The sequence below is a fragment of the Tachyglossus aculeatus genome, chromosome 6 (genome assembly GCF_015852505.1).
Source record: "Tachyglossus aculeatus isolate mTacAcu1 chromosome 6, mTacAcu1.pri, whole genome shotgun sequence".
Taxonomy (NCBI): domain Eukaryota; kingdom Metazoa; phylum Chordata; class Mammalia; order Monotremata; family Tachyglossidae; genus Tachyglossus; species Tachyglossus aculeatus.
In genome coordinates, this window is record NC_052071.1 from 46,502,113 (window position 1) to 46,519,218 (window position 17,106).

The 17,106-nt window shown below is 43.9% G+C and overlaps 1 protein-coding gene across 1 annotated transcript in view; it reads left to right on the plus strand.

Moving 5' to 3' along the window:
* The first annotated feature begins 13,876 nt into the window (after window positions 1–13,876).
* Window positions 13,877–17,106, plus strand: part of LOC119929604 (hemicentin-1-like) — a 55,343-nt gene continuing 52,113 nt past the window's right edge. Inside the window, exon 1 of the mRNA XM_038747781.1 lies at window positions 13,877–14,085. Coding sequence (XP_038603709.1) covers window positions 13,877–14,085 — 209 coding nt within the window. The remainder of the gene's footprint in view (window positions 14,086–17,106) is intronic.

Here is a 17,106-nt window from a genome sequence, read left to right on the forward strand (position 1 = left end):
AAAATGCAGAAGCTGCATAGTCTAATAGAAAGAACACAGGCCTGAGAGTCAGCAGACTTTCATTCATTCATTCAATCATATTTATTGAACGCTTACTGTGTGCAAAGCATTGTACTAGGTGCTTGGGAAGTACAAATCGGCAACATATAGAGATGGTCCCTACCCAACGACGGGCTCACAGTCTTGGGTCCTAATCCTGGTTCTGCCAGTTGCTTGCTCTGTGACCTTGGGCAAGTCACTTAACTTCTCTGTGACTTAGTTTCCTCAACTGTAAAATGGGGATTCAATAGCTGTTCTCCCTCCTATTTATACTGTGAGTCTCATGTGGGACAGGGTCTGTGTCCAACCTGATTAACTTGTATTTACACCAGTGTTTAGAACAATGCTTAACATACAGTAAGTTCTCAACAAATACTGTACTAAGAAAAATTAAATTTCTTCGTAATTAATTATTTTGTAAAAACACTGCCATAAGCTCACTGTGGTCTGGAAACATGACTATGAATTCTGTTGTATTGTACTCTCTCAAGTGCTTAGTACAGTACTCTGAACATAGTAGGGGCTAAATAAATATGATTGATTGACTGATCATGAAGTTCTAGTTGGGTTCAAACATCACTGCAGGACTACAATTTTGAAATAGTGTTCCAAATCCTGTCAATATTCTATAATGATTTACCCACTCTCTCCACTGTATCTCTGATGAGAATCTGCAGCTCTCTGCTTCCTGAAAATGTTTTCAGTGTGGATCTTCTCTAGAGATGACTTTGTGTGTCTGTTTACTCTGACATCAAAGTTTCTTCTCAGGGAGACAAGTCTAGTTTTGGGGATTCAGTTACACTATTTCACTTTCTGGCTGAAGCTGGGATTCCTTACTTTGTTGACTCTTTCACATTTATGAAAGCTACAACTGCTTAAACTCCCTGAAAATAAATAGATTTCTAGAGGACCAAGGCTAGGAGGTTTCTAGAGCTGCTTGGATTTCCATCCAGAAACCAGGCAGGACAACAGGTGCTACTCCAGCCATGTGCGCTTCTGACCCCATTTCCTCTCATCTTATGAAATCTCTCGCCCCTTCCCTCCTCCCCTCCGTAACTTTCATTTTCAACTGTTCACTCTCCACTTGTTCCTTCCCCTCTGCCTTCAAACATGTCCATGTCTCCTCCATTCTAAAAAAAACCCTCTCTTGACCCCACCTCCCCTTCTAGTTATCACCCTATATCCCTCCTACCATTCCTTTCCAAACTCTTTGAATGAGTCATCTACACCTGCTGCCTCAAATTCCTCAATGCCAACTCTCTCCTTGACCCCCTTCAATCTGGCTTCCATCCTCTACACTCCACTGAAACTGCCCTCTCAGAAGTCACCAATGACTTCCTTCTTGCCAAATCCAACGGCTCCTACTCCATCCTAATCCTCCTTGACCTCTCAGCTGCCTTCGACACTGTGGACCACCCCCTTCTCCTCAACATGCTATCCAACCTTGGCTTCACAGATTCTGTCCTCTCCTGGTTCTCCTCTTATCTCTCTGGCCATTCATTCTCAGTCTTCTTTGTGGGCTCCTCCTCCCCCTCCCACCCCCTTACTGTAGGGATTCCTCAAGGGTCAGTTCTTGGTCCCCTTCTGTTCTCTGTCTACACTCACTCCCCTGGTGAACTCATTTGCTCCCACGGCTTCAACTATCACCTCTAAGCTGATGACACCCAAATCTGCATCTCAGCCCCTGCTCTCTCTCCCTCCCTTCAGGCTCGTACCTCCTCCTGCCTTCAGGACATCTCCATCTGGATGTCTTCCCGCCACCTAAAACTCAGTATGTCCAAGACTGAACTCCTTTTCTTCCCTCCCAAACCCTGCCTTCTCCCTGACTTTCCCATCACTGTAGACGGCACTACCATCCTTCCCGTCTCACAAGCCTGCAACCTTGGTGTCATCCTCGACTCCGCTCTCTCGTTCACCTCTCACATCCAATCCATCACCAAAACCTGCCGGTCTCACCTCCGCAACATCACCAAGATCCGCCCTTTCCTCTCCATCCAAACCACTACCTTGCTGGTTCAATCTCTCATCCCATCCTGACTGGATTACTGCATCAGCCTCCTCTCTGATCTCCCATCCTCCTGTCTCTCCTCACTTCAGTCAATACTTCACACTGCTGCCCGGATCATCTTTGTGCAGAAACACTCTAGACATGTTACTCTCCTCCTCAAAAAATCTCCAGTGGCTACCAGTCAACCTATGCATCAAGAAAAAACTCCTCACTCTCGGCTTCAAGGCTCTCCATCACCTTGCCCCCTCTTACCTCACCTCCCTTCTCTCCTTCTACAGCCCATCCCGCATCCTCCGCTTCTCTGCCACTACCCTCCTCACAGTACCTTGTTCTCACCTGTCCTGCCATCAACCCTGGCCCAAATCCTCCCCCTGGCCTGGAATGCCCTACCTCCACACATCTGCCAAGCTAGCTCTCTTCCTCCCTTCAAAGCCCTACTGAGAGCTCACGTCCTCCAAGAGACCTTCCCAGACTGAGCCCCCTTTTTCCTCTCCTCCTCCCCATCCCCCCCCACCCTACCTCCTTCCCCACCCCACGGCACCTGTATATATGTTTGTACAGATTTATTACTCTATTTTACTTGTACATATTTACTATTCTATTTATTTTGTTAATGATGTACATCTAGCTTTATTTCTATTTATTCTGATGACTTGACACCTGTCCACATGTTGCATTTTGTTGTCTGTCTCCCCCTTCTAGACTGCGAGCCCATTGTTGGGTAGGGACCGTCTCTATATGTTGCCAACTTGTACTTCCCAAGTGCTTAGTACAGGGCTCTGCACACAGTAAGCACTCAATAAATACGATTGAATGAATGAATGAATGAACTGGAGGAAAATATTTTATGCCTACTATACTGTTGATTTAAGCTGGTAAATAAACTCACCTGTGAGTCGACGAGGGGGTTAAATCCAGGAACTGAGTTATATCCTGGCTTCTGCTCATCCTTCCATCCTCCTGTCTCTCCTCACTTCAGTCTATACTTCACGCTGCTGCCGGATCATCTCTGTGCAGAAATGCTCTGGGCATGTTACTCCCTTCCTCAAAAATTTCCAGTGGTTGACTATCAACCTTCGCATGAAGCTAAAACTCCGCACTATTGGCTTCAAAGCACTTCATCACCTTACCCCTCCTACCTCACCTCTCTTCTCTCCTTCTACAGCCCAGACTGCGCATTCCACTCCTCTGGTGCCTCTAACCTCCTCACTGGGCTTCATTCTCTCCTGTCTCACCTGTCAACCCCTGGCCCAAGTCCTACCTCTGGCCTGGAATGCCCTCCCTCCTCACATCAACCAAACTAGCTCTCGTCCCCTCTTCAAAGCCCTACTGGAGCTCACCTCCTCCAGGAGGCCTTCCCAGACTGAGCCCCCCTTTTTCCTCTGCTCTTCCTCCCCTCCCTATCATCCCTACTCCCTCACTCTGCTCTACTCCCTTTCTCTCCCCAAAACACTTGTGCAAATTCGTACATATTTATTACTCTAAATATGTATTTTATTTATTTATTAATGATGAGTATATATCCACTTATCTGCTTTGATGGTATTGGTGCCTGTCTACTTGTTTTGTTTTGTTCTCAGTCTCCGCCTTCTAGACTGTGAGCCCATTGTTGGGTAGGGACTGTCCCTATATGTTGCCGATCTGTACTTCCCAAGCGCTTAATACAGTGCTCTGCACACAGTAAGAACTCAATATATACTATTGAATGAATGAATGGCCACTGATAGCTTACCATATGCCGGACCAGGGAACACTGTGCATGCTATGTCCAGAGCACAGTGCAGTATGATGACATCTAAGGTACCATTTTTAGGAAGTATGTGGATTTTGTGCAATTGTAAAGCATTTCTCTGGGGGGAGTAAACACCTGTTCTCCCTTTCCCATGGATTGTGATAATAATAATTATAATAATGATGGTATTTGTTAAGCGCTTACTATGTGTCAAGCACTTTTCTAAGTTCTGGGTTAGAAACAAGCTAATCAGGTTGGAAACAGCCCCTGTCCCACATGGGGCACACAGTTTAAATCACCATTTTACAGATGAGGTAACTGAGGTACAGAGAAGTAAAGTTACTTGTCCAAGGTCACACAGCAGAAAAGTGGCAAAATCAGGATTAGCACCCAGGTCCTTCTGATGCCCAGGCCCGTGCCCGTTGTTAGGTAGGGACCGTCTCTGTATGTTGCTGACTTGTACTTCCCAAGCACTTAGTACAGTGCTCTGCACACAGTAAACGCTCAACAAATATGATTAAATGAATGAATGCTCTTTCTCCTAGGCCATGCTGTTTCTCCAATGTGGGGCAAGGACTGTGTCAGACTTGATTATTTTGTATCTGCCCCCCAATGCTTATCACATAATAAGTACTGAATAAGTAGCAGTCAAGTATGTACCAAAAAACACCAAGCAGAGCAATAAACTAAGTGCTTGGGAGAATGTAACAGAGTTGATAGGCATATTTCCTGCCTACAACAAGTGTGCAATCTGGGGTTGGAGGGGCAAGGCATTAATTTAAATAAATAATACCTCAATTATTATTAGTTCAAGCTGGGCTCTTTCAAATTTTAGCCATCCACTGGCCCTTTACATTGTTTTCTGTATTTCTGGTCTGAAGCAAGCACTACCAGCTGAGTATTAGAGAGATCACACACTGCCTTCTGCTGGAATAAAGTACAGTAGCATTCAGTCAAGTGTATCTATTGAGAGCATTCTGTGTGCAGAGCACTGTACTAAGCACCTGGGAGAGTACAATATAACAGACACATTCCCTGCTCATAACAAGCTTACAGGCTAGAGGGTGAGACAGACATTAATTTAATAAATTACAGATATGTACATAAGTGATGTGGGGATGAGGAGGATCAGTAAAGGGAGCAAGTCAGGGGGATACAGAAGGGAGTGGGAGAAGAAGGAGGGCTTAGTCAGGGAAGGCCTCTTGGAGGAGATGTGCCTTCAATGAGACTTTGAAGCGGGGGAGAGTAATTGTCTGTCGGATTTGAGGAGGGAGGGCATTCCAGGCTAGAGGCAGGATGTGGGAAAGAGGTTGGTAGCGAGACACACGAGATCAAAGATCAGTGAAAAGGTTAGCATTAGAGGAGCAAAGTGTGTGCCTGAATTGTAGTAGGAGAATAGTGAGGTTCCGTAGGAGGGGGTAAGGAGATTGACAGCTTTAAAGCCAATGGTGAGGAGTTTCTGTTTGATGAAGAGGTAGAAGGGCAACCACTGGAAGTTTTTGAGGAGTGTATTATTTTGTAGAAAAATAATCTGGGCAGCAGAGTGAATATGAACTGGAGTGCAGTCCCTGTCTTTCATTCAGTGGTATTTTATTGAGCCACTAAATAAATAAATAAACTTATTTATTTCTAGACTGTGAGCCTGCTGTTGGGTAGGGACCATCTCTATATGTTTTACTTGTACATATCTATTCTATTTATTTTATTTTGTTAATATGTTTGGTTTTGTTCTCTGTCTCCCCCTTCTAGACTGTGAGCCCACTGTTGGGTAGGGACTGTCTCTATACGTTGCCAACTTGTACTTCCCAAGTGCTTAGTACAGTGCTCTGTACACAGTAAGTGCTCAATAAATACGATTGATTGATTGAGTGGGGAGAGACAGGAGGCTGGGAGGTCAGCAAGGAGGCTGATGCAGTAATCAAGGTGGGTTAAGATAAATCCTTAGATTAACATGGTAGCAATAGCAGTATTATCCACCTCTAAATAAAATGAACAGTGACTGTGAGTGTGTGTATTCATGTAGAGATGTATCATTTTAAAAGTAATTTTTCCACCACTTGGGTTTGTCTTATTATTAATCATAATAATAATGGCATTAGTTAAGTGCTTACTATGTTCCAGGCCCTGGTTTAGTCACTCAACTGTCCCATTCCCATCATCCTAATTACAGCCCAACTCAGAGGGGACAGTGACTTTAAAACAGCAAAAAAAGAAGAAGCACAGCCTAGTGGAAGTCAGAGGACCTGGGTTCTAATCCCAGCTCTGTCACTTACCTACTGTGTGATCTTGAAAAAGTCACTTAACTTATCTTAACCTCTCTGTGCCTCAGGTACCTCAACCCAAAATGGGGATTAAATCCTTCTTCCTCTAATTTAGACTTTGGTCTCCATGTGGGACATGGACTGTGTCCAACCTGATGATCTCTTAGAGAAGCAGCATGGTGTAGTGGACAGACTGTGGGCCTGGGAGCCAGAAGGTCATGGATTCTAATCCCAGCTCTGCCACTTGTCTGCTGTGTGACCCTGGGTAACTCACTTCACTTCTCTGTGCCTCAGTGACTTTATCTGTAAAACGAGGATCGAGACTATAAGCCCTACATGGAACAGGGACTGTGTCCAACTCGAATTGCTTGTAAACAGCGCTTAGTACAGTGCTTGGCACATAGTAAGCATTTAAATAAATACCATAATTACTATTATTATCATTATCTTTCCCAGCACTTAGTACAGTGCCTGGCTCATAGTAAGTGCTTAACAAATACTATTAAAAAGAAAAAAGAGGCAGGAACTTGCCTTTACTGCTGCAGATTGGCTAATTACACATCTATTTATCATTTGCCCAAATCAGTGTCCTGGGGAAATAGGTTCTGAAGGTGGGGAAGGTCACACAAAATTAACTTCCAAACCCCTGCTATAAGGTGTCTTGCTCAGCACTACCTGAGAGATAGAAAGGAGTGATTGTAGGCTCACTTCTAAATGTATGAATGGACATGCAGAAAACCTGTTCTTCACCTAGGGAAGGGCAAACAGGAGAATTGTTCAGAAGAGGAAGAGCCACACACCATAGAGCACAGGCAGGATTGGGTAGGGAGCACTGTTAGAGACTCAAACAGTCACAGCGAGCAGCCTCCACGAATTTTAGAACATTAGTGCTTAAGTAATCATTGAAGGATCATTTTCACCTGCCATTAAAGGATTGTTAAGAAAAGTAGAGTCAACACTTGTTTTCTAAGTGCAAAATCTGACAGCCTTTTCTAGTAACCAAGGGTTTACTGAGTCATTCTCTGACTCTCAATTCATTCAATCATATTTATTGAGCGCTTACTGTGTGCAGAGAACTGTACTAAGCACTTGGAAAGTACAATTCGGCAACAGAGACAAGCCCTACCCAACAACAGGCGACATTTACTGAATGCCTACCGAGTGCTAGAGCCTGCGTTAAGTACAGCAGTAGCAAGGTACAGGTTTCCTGTCCTTATGGAGTTTTATAATCTATTGGAAAGATGGACAAGGATAAAGCAGAAAACGGTACAAACACAACAGAATGAAACAGTCGAGTGGGAGGAATGAAGAGAGTGAGGTGGAAAATAGTGAGTGAGGAGAGCCAATGTGTGAGGTGGGGCGGGTTGGCTGAGAGTCTTGAAGTCGACTGTGAGGTGTTTTTGTTTAATTTGGAGATGTATGGGGAGCCAGTGAAGGACCTTGAGGATGTGTGTAGCAGCTTGTAGTGGAAAGTGGAGTGGAGAGAAACTGGAAGTAGGGAACCCATAAGGAGGCTGATACAATAGTCTAGCTGTGATATGGCCAGACCCTGTACCAGGGTAGTAGCTGTTTAGGTAGTAATACTACTCACCTCGATTTTTTCCTTCTACAACCCAGCTCTCACATTTCGCTCCTCTGGTGTTAACCTTCTGGCTGTTCCTTGATCTCGCCTGTCTCTCCACCGACTCCTGGCCCACATCCTCTGGCCTGGAATGTCCTCCCTCTCTAATCAAACAGACAATTACTCTCCCCCCTTCAAAGCCTTATTGAAGGCACATCTCCTTCAAGAGGCCTTCCCAGACTAAGCCCCACTTTTCCTCATCTCCCACTCCCTTCTGCATGGCCCCGACTTGCTCCCTTTTCTCTTCCCCATCCTAGCCCCATAGCACCTATGTACATATATGTAATTTTGTTCATTTGTATCGATGTCTGTCTCCCCTACTCTACTTTGCAAGCCCGTTGTGGGCAGGGAATGTGACTGTTTATTGTTGTATTGTACTCTCTCAAGCACTTAGTACAGTGCTCTGGACACAGTAAGCACTCAATAAATACGATTGAATGAATTAATGAATACTATTACTATGACTACTCTGGTGATTATTTTAATTAGATACAGAATCATCAGGTTGGACACAGCCCCTATCCCACATGGGGCTAACAGTCTAAGTAGGAGGAAGGATAGCTAGTAAATCCTGAGAAGCAGCGTGGCTCAGTGGAAAGAGCATGAGCTTTGGAGTCAGAGGTCATAGGTTCAAATCCTTAGTCTGCCAACTGCCAGCTGTGTGACTTTGGGCAAGTCACTTAACTTCTCTGGGCCTCGGTTACCTCATCTGTAAAACGGGGATTAAGACTGTGAGCCCCAGGTGGGACAACCTGATCACCTTGAAACCTCCCCAGCGGTTAGAACAGTGCTTTGCACATAGTAAGCGCTTAATAAATGCCATTATTATTATATGGGAAGCTGAGGTCCAGATAAATACAATGATTTGCCTAAAGTCACACAGCAGGGCAAATAGTGCACTGAGATTAGAACCCAGTTCTCCTCACTTCCAGGCCCATGGTCTCTCCACTAGGCCCTGCTAGCCCTCAAACCAAGTGAATGGCACATTCCGATTGCACTGGGGAATACTGTAGCAGGAAGCTAGCCCTCTCTAACAATACACTGCTGAACAAAAGCAGGAGAATCAGTAATAGGTAGCAGAAGTTGCAGGAAGGAGCTGCAGGGATCAGCAGCTTCGGTGGAGATAGGCTGCCCCCTACTGTTAGACCTCTGTTTTATTCATTCATTCATTCATTCATTCATTCATTCATTCACTCATATCTATTGAGCGCTTACTGTGCGCAGAGCACTGTACTAAACGCTTGGGAAGTACAAGTCAGAAACATATAGAGACTATCCCTACCCAACAGCGGGCTCACAGTCTAGAAGTTTCTTGGAACTTTCATTCATTCAATCATATTTATTGAGCACCTATTCATTCATTCAATCGCATGTATTAAGGGCTTACTGTGTGCAAAGCACTGTGTTTAGCGTTTGGGACAGTATACTATAACAGAAGACACATTCCCGCCCACAACGAGCTCACTTATTGTGTGCCAAGCACACTACTGAGCTCTTGGGAGAGTACAATATAAGAATAAACAGACACATTCCGGAACGGTGCGAAAGGGTGTGCCACAGTGCCCCTTCAATGATGAAGGGAGCTGCAGAAATTGGCCTTTCAGTGCTGATACTGACTGGTCTTTGGGCCATAGAGGATGTATTGTTAGTAGTAGTAGTAGTTGTTGGGTAGGGACTGTCTCTATATGTTGCCAACTTGTACTTCCCAACTGCTTAGTACAGTGCTCTGCACACAGTAAGCACTCAATAAATACGATTGAATGAATGAATAGTAGTAATAATAATAATAATAATAATAATGACGGCATTTGTTAAGCGCTTAGTAGTAGTAGTAGTAATAATAATAATAATAATAATGATGGCATTTATTAAGCACTTACTCTGTGCAAAGCACTGTTCTAAGCGCTGGGGAGGTTGCAAGGTGATCAGGTTGTCCCACAGGGGGCTCACAGTCTTAATCCCCATTTTACAGATGAGGGAACTGAGGCACAGAGAAGTGAAATGACTTGCCAAAGTCACACAGTAGCAGTAGCAGTATATTAAGTACTTACTATATGTCAAGCATTGTTCTAAGTCCTGGGGTAGATACCAGTTAATTAGGTCGGTCACAGTCCCTGTCCCATAAAGAGCTCACCATTTAAGTAGGAAGGATTGAGTTCCCATTTTACAATTGAGGAAACTGAGATAAAGAGAAGTTAAGTGACTTGCCCAAGGTCACCTAGCAAACAATCAGCAGCGCCAGGTTTAGAACCCTCTGACTCCCAAGCCCTTGCTCTTTCCTTCTATTACATAAATACATATGTACATATCTAGTCTCTCTAAACTGTAAGCTCTTTATTAGCAGGGAACATGTCTACCAGCCCTGTAGTACTGCACTCTCCCAAGTACTAAGTACAGCGCTCAGCACTAAGTTATCGCTTACTAAATACCATTGATTGATCAATCTATGACTGTTCTCCCTGCTACTGCCTAGACCATATCTCAGCCAATCTAGAGGCAGGAATCACCACCTGCAATCAATCATATTTATTGAGCACCTATTGTGTGCAGAGCAATTTACTAAGGATTTGGGAGAGTATAACACAGAGATCTCTGCTCACAAGAAACTTAAAATCTAACAGGTGAAGCAGACACAAAATAATTTACAAAGAGGAAGATGTACCCCAAAATATAAGAGGCTGTGAATGCCAAGGAAGTGAAATAGGGTGATTGTTGAGATGATTTCTGAGACGATGTTAACTGGGGGAAGAAAGAATTAATTAGGGAAAGCCATCTGAAGGAGATGGAAACTCAGAATAGCTTTGGAAATGGGGATGCTGAGGTCTGGCAGATTTGAAAGGAGAAGGAATTCCAAGCAGAGGGAAAGGCATGAACTAAGGGTTGGGGGTTGGAGATTTGAAGCACAGTAAGAAGGTGAGCTTGGGAGAAATGAGGTTGTGAGCAAAGAGGAAGCAGGAGGAGAGTGTGAATCAGTAAAAGGGAGAGCTGATGGGACGCTCTGAAGCTAATGGTAAGGAGTTTCTGCTTGGTGTGGAGATGAGTGGGTAAACCACTGAAGGGAAGATTTTTGAGCAGTGGAGAGATGTAGGCAGAGTGTTTTAGAATGATGATCCAAGCAGCTTAGTGAAGAAGAGCAGAGTGGAGAAGCAGCATGGCCTAATGGAAAGAGAATGGGTCTGGAAGCCAAAGGACCTGGGTTCTAGTCCTGGCTCTGCCAACTATTTGCTGTGTGATATTAGGTAAGTCACTTAACTTCTCTGTGTCCATTCTTCTGTTCTCCCTCCTACTTAGACTGTGAGCCCCTCATTGTGAGTAAGGAAAGTGTTTGTTGTTATATTCTACTCTGCCAAGCACTTAGTACAGTGGTCTGCATGCAGTAAGTGCCCAGTAAATATGACTGAATGAATGGGACAGGGACTGTGTCCAACCTAATTAACTGTATCAGCCTCCACTCTGTTCTCCCTGACTCCATCCTTTCCCCTTTTCAGTTTGCTCTGCCCTTTTATTTTTATGATATTTGTTAAGTGTTTAATATGTGTCAAATACTGTTCTTAGTGCTGGTGTAGATATGATACAGTTGTCAAACCAGGATGGAACCAACTTCCTGAACAAGAGTGGTGGATGTTTGAATGGAGAGGATGGGGTAGATTGGGAAAACATTGTGGGTGAAAACCCAGCAAGATTTAACAACAGGCTAAATTAATTAAATCATGAGAGCCAGGAGAAAGAGAGGAATCAGAGATGATACCACTGAAGCCAAATAAAAAGCTTAGAGCTGGTCACCCAAATTCAGCTCTAAAGTCAGGTGTTCTTCAGGTCTAACGGTTCATATCTAATCTAGATAGATAAATTGATTGACTGATAATGCTTGAAGGACACCAACCAAAACAGCTAGGGAGTAGGGGTGCTGGGAATCAAGTTGGGGAGAAGGAAATGATCAGACGGAATGAAACAAACATGAATAGAAAGTAGAATGAATTGTAATCAGCTCTAATTAAGGATCTACAGCTCTCATATCTGAATAAAACTCTCCCTGGAATTTCCTCTCAAAGAATCAACCCTGGGATTCATTCAGTCACTCACTTATTTATTGAGCGCTTACTGTGTGCAGAGCACTGCACTAAGTGCTTGGAAAGTACAATTCAGCAACAAAAAGAGACAAACCCTGCCCACAATGGGATTACAGTCTAGAGAGTTGCCTGAGATGGGACAGATGACATAACCTAGCCCAAAATTGCATGGAAAATTAGCAGGGCTATTGAGAGCTATTGCGTTTCTGGTTCTGTTTGCTGTTTGCTTACGGATACCAAGAGGTCAGAATCAATTATCACAGGTACTGACTGTCTGCTTTTTGGTTCAGGAGTAGCATCTGTACTGTGTAGGTGCTTCAACTCTCACAGAAACTTTAACTCCAGTACAAAATACCTGGCTCACATTTAGGACAACCTTCCTTTTTCATTTTCTACAGCAGAATCTTGTGCAATCACTTGCCTCCTGGGCCCCTCCATCGCAAAGTGATGGATGGAAAGATGGATGGATGGAGTCTCCAGTTGAGAACAACAGGTGAGCCCCAGTCCTCAGATCTCACAAATGATAGAGACGAGAGAATACAAAGTGATACAACTCAAACCTCTATTACTATTATAGTCAATTCCGTCATGAAAGAAAAAAAATCAGCAGACTATCACTACATGTGGCAGTGGAACTTCAGGATCTTTAGAAAAATTAACCACCATTCCAAGAGACAGGAAACACTCAGGTTCATTGGGGACTACCCCCAAGTGTCTCTTGAGAAGTTTTCCTAGGACCCCTATTGCTGTATTGGAGGCCAGTCAGTAGAGCAAAAGAGGGAAAAGAAAATTCCGTCACATCCGAACTTGGAATCTGGAAGTATCTCCACTGTTGCCATGAACAATGGCATTCTCTCACCTGTCAATCCACTTCTACTGAGGAAAAACAGCTGATAATAATAATAATAATAATAATAATGACATTTATTATGCACTTACTATGTGCAAGGCACTGTTCTAAGCGCTGGGGAGGTTACAAGGTGATCACGTTGTCCCATGTGGGGCTCACAATTTTCATCCCCATTTTACAGATGAGGGAACTGAGGCCCAGAGAAGTGAAGTGACTTGCCCAAAGAGACACAGCTGACAAGTGGCGGAGCTAGGATTTGAACCCATGATCTCTGACTCCAAAGCCCGGGCTCTTTCCACTGAGCCACGCTGCTTCTCTGATTGGACTCGTACCCTGCTATGAGCAGGGATCTTTAATTGAGCTCAGTAGGAAGAAGTCAGCACAAGGTAAGTCTGCTTTTTTGACCTATTTCAGTCTTTCTATACATACCTGTATATGAATAAAACTGACTGTTGCACTCTTTTTGCTTTATGGTATTTGTTAAATGCTTACTATGCACCAGGCACTGTACAAAGCCCTAGGATAGATACAAGCTAATCAGGTTGGACAATGTCTCTGTCCCACATGGGACTCAATCTCCATTTTACAGCTGAGGGAACTGAGGCACAGAGAAGTGAAGTGACTTGCAGCCCCTAGTGCTATTATTGCCTTTACCTCCTTTTATCACAATCTTTATGAAGCTTCTGATTATTAGAAGCTGCTTCTTTCTTAATTAGTGTGCACCACACTGGACTTTCTCAGGCAACTGACTCCCAGTTCCCAGCTGGGCTGCAGATTTTGTTTTTCTGTATTATCAAAGTGAGTCCTCTGTGCCCCTTACTTCCATCTCTCAGTTTCAGCTCCCCATACATCAGCAGCTTGGGTGTCCAGCTATCTATACTTCTTTTCACCGTGCCCTAGTGGAGAGAGCATGGGCTTGGGATGCAGGGGACCTGGGTTCTAATCCCGGCTCTGCCACATATCTGCTGTGTCACCTTGGGTAAGTCAGTTAACTTATCTGGGACTCAGGAACCTCATTTGTTAAACAGGGATTAAATCCTACTCCCTCCTACCCCTTGAGGGACAGGGACTATGTCCACCTGTTTAACTTGTGTCTACCCCAGGGCTTAGAATAGAGTTCAGAATGTAGTAAGCATTTAACAAGTACCATAATTATTATTATTTTCACGTGTTCCACCCGGTGCATCTGTGGTGCAGTGAGCATAGCTGCCATGTTAGGAAATGGACTTAATTCTACCATGTTGGTGGTGCTGTTCCTGTCCTGTCATTTGATGTGGAATTTGGGTCATTAAATGATGCTGGCAGAACTGCTCAAGGAGTTGGATGTGGTGTTTGTGAAGAATCCGGGTCTCAGAGCCATAGAGAAGGTCTATGACTTCATAGACCTAAATCGATGCTGCTGCCATATTATATTTAATAGTCTCCCTAAGGATGGAATGGCCTTCTTGATTCTGTTTTCTACTTCCTTGTCAGTTGTTATATCGTTGGTCAAAGAGCTGCCTAGGTAGCAGGATTACATGACCGTACTGGCTTTGTGCTGCCAATATAGATTTTAATGTTTTACATGGTTTCCCTAGAGCAGGCTCATGGATTATTTCAGTTATCCTGAGATTTACTGTTATCCTGTGACACTAGGCTGGTACGGTGAAGTAGTTTTCAATCTTTTCTTGGGTTTCTCTCATCTTCCCCCAAAATTGCATCTCCTATTCATTTAGTCATTCCCTCGATCACTTCACTTATGCACATATTTTTAAACTCTGTTGTTTCTCCCTACTTGTAATTTATTTTAGTTTTTATCTTTCCCTCTAGATTGTAAGCTCCTGAGGGCAAGGAAAATGTCAGTTAACTCAATAGTACTCTCTCAAGTGCTTAGTACAGTGCTCTGCACAATGTAAATGCTCAATATATACCCTTGACTGATTTCTCAATCACCCAGCTGTTGCAATGTTGCAAATTAGCCAGGAAATGATGCACTGAGCTAAGAGGTTTCCAGCCTTTACTGTGGTGGATAAGTCTCAGAGTTGACCAACTCTGCTCAGTGTTGGGAAGCAGAGTGGCCTAATTGATAGAACATGGGTCTGGGAGCCAGAGGGGCCTGGGTTCTACTCCTTTCTCTGCTATTTGTCTGCTGTATGACCTTGGATAAGTCACTTAAGTTCTCTGTGCCTCAGTTACCTCATCTGTAAAATGGGGATTAAAACTCTGAGCCCCATGTGGGACAGGGATTGTGTCCAAATTGATGATGTTGTATCTACCCCAGTGCTTAGTATAGCATCTGGCACATCATAAACCCTTAACAAATACCATAAAAAAATGCTGGGACTCGCAGAGAAGAGTAAAGATTTTGTAGTGGTCTGAGGTAAGCCTTCCCACCCCAAGCCCCCTCACCCCACCGTGCGTCCATGCCCTTCTTCCCAATGGTCGGAGCAGGAAGTGCAGGACACTTCCATCACTATATCCTGTCCATCCCACCTTCACAAAATCACTAAAATCCAACCACTTCCTCTCCATCCCAACTGCTACCACGTTAATACAGTCACTCTTCCTAACCCTCCTGGATTAATGCACCAGCCTCCTTGGTAACCTCCCAGCCTCCTGCCTCTCCCATTTCCAGTCCATACTTCACTCTGCTGCCCGGATCATTTTTCTACAGAAACATTCAGGACATGTCACCCCATTCCTCACAAAACTCCAGTGGTTGTCCATCCACCTCTGCAACAAGCAAAGACTCCTCACCATTGGCTTTAAAGCAGTCCACCACTTTGCCCCCTCCTACCTCACCTCACTACTCTCCTACTATAACCCAGCCTGCATGCTTTGCTCCTCTAGTGCTAACCTTCTCACTGGGACTCCATCTTGCCTGTCTTGCCACCCACCCCAGGCCTACATCCTACCTCTGGTTTGGAATGCCCTCCCTCCTCTAATCTGCCAGACTCTCCCTGCCCCATCTCCTCCAAGAGGCCTTCTCAGACTAAGCCCCACTTTTCCTCATCCCCCACTCCCTTCTGCATTGCCCTGCCTTGCTCCCTTTGCTCTTCCCCTTTCCCAACCCCACAGCACTCATGTCCATATCAGTAATTTTATTTATTTATATTGACATCTGTTTCCCCTACTCGAGACTGTGAGTCTATTGTGGGCAGGGAATGTGACTGTTTATTGTTGTACCATACTCTCCCAAGTGCTAATACAGTGTTTAAAGTGTTTAACAAATACCAACATTACTATATAAAAATTAAAATATAAATGTTGATTAATAATAACCAAAAAGCAGAGCTAATACAGCTATTACCACTCTTAAAATTTGCAATAATAATAATAACTATTATTGTGGTACCTTTTAAGCACTATGGGCCAAACACTGTACTAAACTCTGGAATAGAGACAAGATAATCGTTACACACCATCCCTGTCCCACATGGGGCTCACAGCCTTGGGGGTGGGTAGAGGGGTTGAAACAAGTATTTAATCCCCATTTTACAGATGAGGAAATTGAGACACAGAGAAGTTAAGTGAATTGCCCAGAATCACAAAACAATCCAGTTACAGAGCTGGTAGTAGAACACACATCTTCTGACTCCCAGGTATGTGTTCTTTCCATTAGGTTATGTTGAAAGTTCATTTTTTCAGGGAAATTTTAAATGCACTCATTATCCTTTTAGACATATTTTAGGATATCATGACTTGGAAGGCTGCCATAGTGTGGTTGGGACTGATGAATTTCTCTATAATAATAATAATAATAATAATAATGGTATTTGTTAAGCACTTACTATGTGCAAAGCACTGTTCTAAGTACTGGGGTGGTTACAAGGTGATCAGGTTGTCCCACGGGGGGCTCACAGTTTTAATCCCCATTTTACAGATGAGGTAACTGAGACCCAGAGAAGTTAAGTTACTTTCCCAAAGTCACACAGCTCACAGTTGGTGAAGCCGGGATATGAACCCATGACCTCTGACTCCAAAGCCCGTGCCCTTTCCACTGAGCCATGCTGCTTCTCTATCACATGTGTCTCCAAGTACAAAGATCAGCTATATACTAACTGAAATGGTGCCCAGATTCAAAGAGACCTGAGAGAAAAAGGATAAGGCACTGAGAAAAGTTAGGAGTAGGGGTCAGAGATCCCCTTGGAGAAACGTTTGTGTCGGGTGAATTCAAAGTCATTTCCACAGAATGTTTCGTGACATCACAAGCAACACAAAGTTTATTATTTTGGGGTACCACCAAATGTTGCCCTAGTAACCAAATATTTTACTTCTGTTGTGCATTCCCAAGCACCTAGGACAATGTTCTGCACACAGCAGGGGCTTCAAAACATGTGGATGATAGGAGGAGGAAGAAAAGGAGGAGGAATAGGAGGAGGAGGAAGGGGAGAAGAAGAAATTGGTAAAAATAGTATTTATTAAGTGATAATTCAATGCAAAGCACTAAACTAAGCACTTGGCAAGAAATACATTGATGAGGTGTGGAAGCAGACTCTGTCTCCTATTAGAAAATTGAAAATATGCAAACAGGATTGACAAAATT